Source organism: Impatiens glandulifera, chromosome 4 (assembly GCF_907164915.1).
Source record: "Impatiens glandulifera chromosome 4, dImpGla2.1, whole genome shotgun sequence".
NCBI lineage: Eukaryota > Viridiplantae > Streptophyta > Magnoliopsida > Ericales > Balsaminaceae > Impatiens > Impatiens glandulifera.
Window position 1 is genome coordinate 9,617,850 of NC_061865.1, and position 8,237 is coordinate 9,626,086.

The 8,237-nt window shown below is 33.9% G+C and overlaps 1 protein-coding gene across 1 annotated transcript; it reads right to left on the reverse strand.

Annotated features, from left to right (window-relative positions):
• LOC124935737 (transcription initiation factor IIB-2) lies at positions 1 to 6,228 on the reverse strand. Its single transcript, XM_047476157.1, has 7 exons — positions 5,748 to 6,228; positions 1,928 to 1,952; positions 1,652 to 1,781; positions 1,429 to 1,559; positions 1,107 to 1,195; positions 480 to 556; positions 1 to 407 (listed from the first exon to the last, which is right to left on the reverse strand). Exons 1-7 carry the CDS (start codon positions 6,098 to 6,100, stop codon positions 274 to 276), a joined length of 939 nt encoding a protein of 312 aa, XP_047332113.1. The 5' UTR covers positions 6,101 to 6,228; the 3' UTR covers positions 1 to 273.
• Positions 6,229 to 8,237: the final 2,009 nt, after the last annotated feature.

Below are 8,237 nucleotides of genomic sequence, written 5' to 3' on the forward strand. Positions count from 1 at the left end.
TACAAAACTAAAAGGAGTGCAATTTGACTGTAAATTTGCATTCTTATATTAGTGTTTTAAAGTTAAGTGGGAAAGGAAGGGTAGCTTCAAACTAACCTCTTACTCTTAAGAGTAACAAAAAGGAACAACATTAGGTGATGCTGCCCTCATCATATCTCAACAACAATATTCAACTAGAAAAAAGCTCCAAAACTATTACAAATAAAAGCTCTTCCGACGAATTGAACAACACTTACAGAAAATCTGATGATTTTCAAATATCTTACGATCTCTCTATGGGCTGTTTAGGTTCTTGAGATCCTCCTCCTTAGCATACCAACTTGGTATTATCTTTGATATATGTGGATAAAGATCCTTGTATGAATTTCTGATTGTCCCCTCAGCCACTCCCGTCGCAATTGAAACATCTGAATTTTATTTGACATTAAAATCAGATTCAGAACTCTAATTTGATTGGGGGGTGAGAAGATGATTTATACCTTTAAGAGGCTTCTTATCATCTGAGAGTTGTGTTATAATGTAAATGACAGCTGCTGCAATTGATATTGGACTCCTCCTGTGTAAAAAGGGGTTATGAAATTAGTTATGGACCAACCATTTATATCAATAGTATCAACTTGAGTGTATCTTAACAAGCAAACTAAGGATAACAGGGAATAATATAGAGCCTAGTGTTATGTTTTACTCTTGAGAAATAGAGATCAAATGAGGTAATACCGTTTTTCATTTTGATCATGATTCAAAAAAAAAATTATATCTATACCAAATGAAGCAAGAAAAATACACTACACTATAATTTGGATTGATATAGAATTTTTTTTTTAAAATATGGATTTTTTTCTTTTAAGGAAGCTAACACGACCCGGCTTCATTCGGGACGTTCTTCATGGAAATCAAACCTGATACCTTCTTTGGTTTCTTAAGCAAGATTCTTTCCACTTGAGTTACCATGTCGGGTTAGAAAATAATTTGTATACAAAATGGAACAACAATAACCACACTATCTGCATCATCATCTAGGCGGAAAAAATGACTTTGGCGATATTCCAATGGGGATTGAATTGTGACAATATACAAGTTTCCAAAAAGGCTGAATTCAGATATACCTGATATCAAACTCTTCTGATTTTTGAACAGCTTCTTGGGCAGCTTTCACTGCTTGGTTGTTCATGCCAAGGTTTGAGCAAAATCGTCTCTGGAGATGTAGAAAAGTTTAATCAGTTTTAAGCTTCAAAATACACATAGAAGGAAAAAAGGATTTGTGTTTTTAATGCTGCTGCAATGTTGGTAGTCTTTTGTGGACATTATTAACTCAGAATAAACCACCTTATATCTTATCTGTGTCGGTGTCCGATGAACAATATACTTTTAGAAAATCACATGTGAAAACTAAAATGTAAATCATTTGGTAGAAAAAATAATAATTACCATAAAGTCCCCAGCATGTATGGTACCCATCTCCACAGATTGGCCCATCTCAAGCTCTAGCTGTTTCACTATGTATTCTTTTGCTCGACCAATTTCCTTCTTTGTCGCTCCATTTGCAACAGAGCAAATTTCTAGTTGAAACTCAATGGAATGCTCAGTCAGCCAATTAAATAGGTAAATCAGATGCAAGAAAAAATACTTTTAGGATGTAATCTGTATGTACCTTTTACAGTTCGTGGCTTGTCTTCTTGACGGCAAGCTATGTAGAGGCATGCAGCCAGTATTGCATCCTGGTTCCTTCCTCTACTAGACTTTTGATCTTCTACTTTCTTAAATATCTCATTTGCCCGATCCTATAATTCAGCCAGCCGCAAGGAGAATGAACAAAAGAATTATAAAAAGACCTTCTAACAGTTGAAGCTTTTTGCAGTCATCCATGATATAATACCATAAGTGACTCGAGCATAATTTCATAAATAATTACAAGCAAAGAGCTCACCTTTATGGTAGCAACAAGGCCCAATCTGAAATAAATAAAAAATAAAAAGACCCAGAATTAGATTTGTGCTTTGACTGTCTTGACGCAATATGCTAAACATATGAAGGAAGAAAAAATTAGAAATGCTATACAATACCAATTGTACATCAGATCGATTACGGAATTCATGAACTATTAATGCTTCTAAATTATATTTGCAGGCTGTGACAAAATGTAGCAATATAGCCACAGAAATTATATCAGAAATTCCAGTCAACTCTAACAGAGGTCAGGGGAAATCAGCCATCTTTGAGTCAAAGAGTTAGTAAAGCTAGAGGAGAGCAGAAGAAGAATCAGGTTAAATCCAAACGAGAATTTGGACAAGCCAAAAGTTGGTTTAGGCAACAATGATCTTATTATGATTTATAGTGGCACGCGTGACAGACCAATTAAGACACGAGATCCAAAACATTGAGGATGCTCCACAGCTCTCTTACATCTACTACTAAACCAGTAAAATTTCTTGTTAATACCCTGTATCGAATAAAAGAGATATGTCAGCAAGTTTTATTTACTGTGTCAAATGGAAAAACAGTTTCTACTGATGGTTGTTTTACTACATTGAAATGTGATTGGGATTCGGTTAGGGGTAGCTCACACATTTATTGACATAAATCTAATGAAACACTTGCATAGTATGAAAGGGAATACATTATTATGGTTGCCTATGGACCTTCGAAGTCAAGTAGCAAAATAAAAACTGAAACATGGTTTGTATGTGCCAGATTTAGAATAAAATTTGAATTCAGTTTCGAGACTTGTTGAATCATAATGTATGGAGATGTATATTTTGTGTTAAAGTATCTTGCATGATCTTAAAAGTCATGAAAGAATTGGGACCCGAAGCTTCATAGATAGTCTATACGTTGTTGGATTTTAATGAGTGTAATGGCATGTCCTTTTCAGTTTATGATAAATGGCATAGAAGATTATGTGATTCCTCAAACTCTCTTATGAAGTGTATTCATCCTGATTTTTAAATATGATTTAAATCTCTGAATATTGTCCTGGAGACAAAAACATACATTGCCTTTTTCCTTTGAAAGAGTCAAAAACCATTGCATGCCTTCATTTGATTTATGTGCATATTTGGGGTCCTTACACTGAAAGGTCAATTACAAATACTCTTTAGATCCTAACAATTATGAATGATTATTGTACATACACATGGACACATATGCTTTCACATAAGCCCATGTTTTGAACACTTTGGCTTTTTATGAATGATTGAGGCACAGCTTGGAAAAAGAACAAAAAATGACAGACAATGGGTCATTCATTAGTCAAGCATGTAAATTTTTACTTAAAACTAAGAGGGTAATACACCAGAGATCATGCGAAAATACTCAACGAACAAAATGAAACTGTAGAAAGAAAACATAGACACCATTTGGAGATGGCTAGAGCCATTATGTTCAATCTAGCACGACACTCAAACTCTTGAGTTTCTCGATTTTGATGGCAACATTCTTGATTAATAGACGTCAAAGTGAAACTTTAGACTGACAGACAGTTTACTTTATGTTTAAATCCATACTACTCTATGCTTAGAACATTTGGATGTTCATGCTATGCCTCAAACATTACTCCACACAAAAACTAAATTTGAAATGAGAGCAACAATGTGTGTAATGATAGGTGATGGGGAGAGATACTAGAGTTTGGAAGGGAAAATCACACGACGACATGTAGCAGGGTTATTATATTTATTTTATTTTAATTAGTTATTAGGATAGTAGTATCTTTCCAATTTATTATGGAAGTAGTTACATTTCCAATTTATTAGGATAGTATTATCTTTCCAATTAATAGGACAGTAGTTAACTTTCCAGTTTATGGTCAGACTAGTATAAAAAGCATATCTAAGTTACAACTGAACATTATTAAATGAAATTATGGAAGTTATATACTTCTCGTCTCCATTTATTTTGGCTTCTATATATGGTTCTGTTTTGTTTACTATATATTGGGAGGAACCGAAATTATTTATGGACAAAGTTTGATAATTAAAGAATAAGAGCTAGTCTTGACAGGATGGCAAAAGAGAATACCCTAGATGAAGATGAAATGAATTGTTGGCTTTTGATTCTAGTATAATTCCACATGATGAACATTTAGAGATTCAGAAATACCCTACTCCAATTGTTATTATTGAGATGTGTGTTGGAGTCACAGCGGTCGTTGACAAGACTTCAAATTATATTTTTTGACTACTACAACATGTTCAAGAGTTCTCATCAATTCACATGGGAACCCATCATAAGAACAACCTAGTAGTTCCTATGTGTTAAATTGTGCAGAGAAACAATATAGTGTTTCTAATATGTTGGAGACAATGGTTGAAAAAGCTTCGTTTATTGGAAGATGTTATTTCCATCTAGTACTGTTGGAGATTGACAAGACATTTCGACTAATTCATCTTGGTTTTTTCAGACAAAGAAAGATGCACAAAAAATAAGGGAATTTTCAGAAGTATCTTCATTCGTGGAGGATGTTTTTTTACAATACTGGAGGTCGAGTGTTTTTGGAGGGAGTATTGATAAGGAAGGCAGACTAAATTTCAGAAGGGACAATTACACAACAAACATGGCTGGCGAATTAATTGTGTTAGGGTTATTGTTATTTATTTTGTTCATTTATTATGCTAGTAGTTACCTTTCCAGTTTATTAGGATAGTATTATCTTTCCAAATTAGTAGGATAGTAGTGACCTTTCCAATTTAGGGTTAGCCTATTATAAAAACAAATATAAATTTCAACTTAATATTATTGAATTAGAAAATGAAAGGTTCTATACTTCTCATCTCAATTTCTCTTGGCTTCTCACCTCTTTTTCTTTGAATGTTCAAAACCCTAGAGTTAACCCATATAAATTATATAACTTGGGTAATGATAAAAGATCATTGTTTCCTTTTGGGAAGTCAAAGTAGAAAATGTGGAATGTGAACAACAACCAAGAGAAAACATCATAATAGGTGACAATTACAATTAGAGTAAGATACATGTCCACCACCTATAGTTATATAAAGAGGATGATGAAAGAAATAGTGAAATACCAACACCTCTACCCACACATGAAGAAAAGATAAAAAATAGGTAGAAAAAGTACAAGGGAGAGAACAAAACCCTCTACTACAAGCAAAAACATTGACATCAAAACATTCACCATGCACTTTTCCAAATAAATCTACAGGCACAAATAGTACAATTTATTGTCAAATCTTACCCTAATAGAGGATCTAAACATGTATTAAGAAATAAATGAAGTAAGAAATGCTTTAAAAGGAAAACAAGGCTTGGGTTTTTGGCTATCTATCAAAAAGTGCAAAAGTAATGATCAAGATTGGTCTACAAAACTAATAAACTCAAACAAGATGGAACAATTGATAGAATGAAGGCAAGGCTTGTTGCAAAAGAATATCACCAAAAGGAGGGACTAGACTTTCATCATGATAGATAGATAGATGGGTACAAATACTCATATCTTTAGAAGATGTAAAATAATGTCTTCCTTGGTGCAATAGAAGAAGAAATTAATATGATTTACACATTTATGGTTACAATGAGGCCAAACCCAGATAAATATGCAAGCTTGGCATGAAACAGGTTCAATCTAATTCTAGACAGAAGTGTATGATTTGGGTAGTCTAGCTTTCTAATATCCTGTATTGATAATCTTTCTTGTTCTTCAATTGATTAGAGTTAGTTCTTGTTGCAAGGTCCACAGAGAGAGCAGATAATGTTAAAAAATGGATTGGCAGAAAAAACTGATGGAAAGAAACCTGTCAGACATAGTAGCAATGGTCTTGAATGCCAGGATAAGGGATCGATCGGGATTATTGCCTCGATTCTGCCATCTACCAAGGGAGGATGATAGAAAATCGGAGGTAACGCCGTTTGGTTTGGCGATAACGGTGGAGAGTCCACCGTCGGTGAGGAGTGGATTTGTAGGGCCACCAACTCGGACTGGGTCATTATCACCGGACTCGTTTGCGAATGTACGCCACTCGGATGTTTCATCGATGGAGTGGGATTCCAAGACCAAACCGCACTCGGAACAAACTGTGTCGCCGGCAGAATGATCGAAAACAACCTCTGTTGCCCTTTTGCAATCGGAGCAATAAGCGTCCCCCATTTTTAGGTAGGGAAATCCGATGATGTCCGATTAAAATGGGTTTTGATTTCCCAGATTGTACGAGTTTCAATTTGTCACCTTTGTTCGAATGATCTCAGAAAGATGAGATTAATAAGGTGAAAGGCGATGTCTTGAATTATATAGACGAAGAAGAAAGAAGAGAGAAGAAAGAAGGTGTTAGGAAAGTCATGTGGTCTTCATTCATATTGCTTAGGTGGCTAAGACTTGTTTGGTACCGTGGAAAGTGGCAGACGATTTTGTCATGTCTTTTTCTTAAAAAAAAAAACTTGGTCATGCAATGGGTCTTCTTTATATTTACAATACAACCAAATTTTAAAAAAAAAAATATTTTAGTAACACAATTAAAAATACATATTAGTTGAGAAGGTCAAAAACACAAATTTCAAAGAGTTTATCTTTTAACGGATAGAATTGAACTTGTTACGAAGGTTACCATTCACAACATCGAATTTTGGGCTCAACAAATTGTCATTCCCAAGATATTGATGAAAGATCTTGATCGGTTGATGTGAGATTTCATATGGGGTAATAAGGGAGAGGAGAAACAATATAAATGGAAAGATGTTTGTAAACTCAATAATGAATGAGGTTTTGACATTAAAAACTTATTGAATGGAACAAGGCTCTCTACCTACCAGATTTTTCTAGGCAATCGAAAAGAAGCCAGCCCTTAAAAGGAATCTAAAAATGAAGCAAGGTGCGGGATTGATGTATCATGTTCGGTTTGGTGATGGTAGAGGAACGCCGTTCTGGTATGACCGCGGTTTGAAGGAATATCTATACTGGCAAGACATGAATCGAAAAATATTAGGATCAGAAGAAGGCAGTAATTGGCAAGTGTTCGTGATGTCAAAGATGGTGAATGTAATGCTACTCTGAGGCTTATTCCATATTGGGCAAGGATTCTTGATGCAATTAGCCGTATTTCCTTTATTGATAGGGCTGATCCACTTGAATGGAATGTGGAGATTAATAATAAGTTAATTTCAAGCTTAGCTTGGGACTATATTCGAACCAGGGGAAGATGGTTGAGTGGTTCCATTGTGTTTGGTTTACTAAAATCATTTTCCGTTATCAGATTACCTTTTGGCTTGCTTATAGAGGAAAAACTTATGACAAGAGACATAATTAGTAAATTAAATGGTATTCCTGTAACAATTGGGGTTATGGATTAATACTTGTTGTGTTTTTTTCTAATTATGAAGAATTGATTGCTCATTTATTTTGTGAAGTGCACTTTCATTAGTGTTCTTTGGAAGAGATCTGTCAAAAATTTCAGATTACACAGTTTTTCGGATGATTGAAGTCACATTAAAAGTTTTGTGCACACAATGACTAAAGGAGACTCGTTCAATGCTAATATCTTAAAAAAAAAATTAAGGTACTTTATATCAAGTTTGGATGGATAGGAATGCTAGAGTATTCTCAAGAACTTGGAGAAATGAGGATTAAGTGCGGGATGACATAGTATGCTTGCTCTTATTCATGCATGAGAAGAACTATCATTACTTTGGAGAATTGGGAGCTTTGTCAAGGTTGGGTATTACCTTTGAAAAAGTCATTAAGTTGTCATTCTTTAAGGCAAGATGAACTAATTGCGATGTGTTGTGTTGATTCATTATATTCATTTGTGGTGTTTGTGGTTTGTTTAAGCTAAAAAAAAATATTCAAAACCCGAGTCCACCCCTTTCCTTTTCATGTTTGTGTTTATGTGTATGCTTCAATTGTTTTATTATTTCAATTAATGTTGTATATTGTTATTTTGGTTGTAACATTTGTTTTTTGTAATATAAATAAAAAATAATGGTTTGGAGCACAAATGTGTCTAAAATAAATTAATTATATCTCTCTATATATTAAAAATATTTTTTCTCTAAAATGAGGAGACTATTATTTGAAACTGAAAATAGTGTTATAAGAATCAAAAACAAACATTGATCACACATATGACCCATGATGGATTAAGATAAATTTAGATTGTTCCTCAATAATCTCAGTTCAACTTGATTAAGAGATTTTCATGTTTATGCGCAATGATTTTCATTTGTTTTTGTTGGTTAGTAAGAAATATTGCATGTTTGACATATATACAAATGTTTCTGAGATATAGGTATAA

What these genes read in the sequence shown, in the direction of transcription:
- LOC124935737 (XM_047476157.1), bottom strand. Translation starts at nt 6,100, where the DNA reads ATGGGGGACGCTTATTGCTCCGATTGCAAAAGGGCAACAGAGGTTGTT. An exon ending in ATTGCTACTATGTCTGACAG is followed by an intron (nt 1,953 to 5,747) that starts GTTTCTTTCCAT and finishes TATTTATTTCAG; the next exon opens with ATTGGGCCTTGTTGCTACCA. An exon ending in CAAGCCACGAACTGTAAAAG is followed by an intron (nt 1,560 to 1,651) that starts GTACATACAGAT and finishes AGTTTCAACTAG; the next exon opens with AAATTTGCTCTGTTGCAAAT.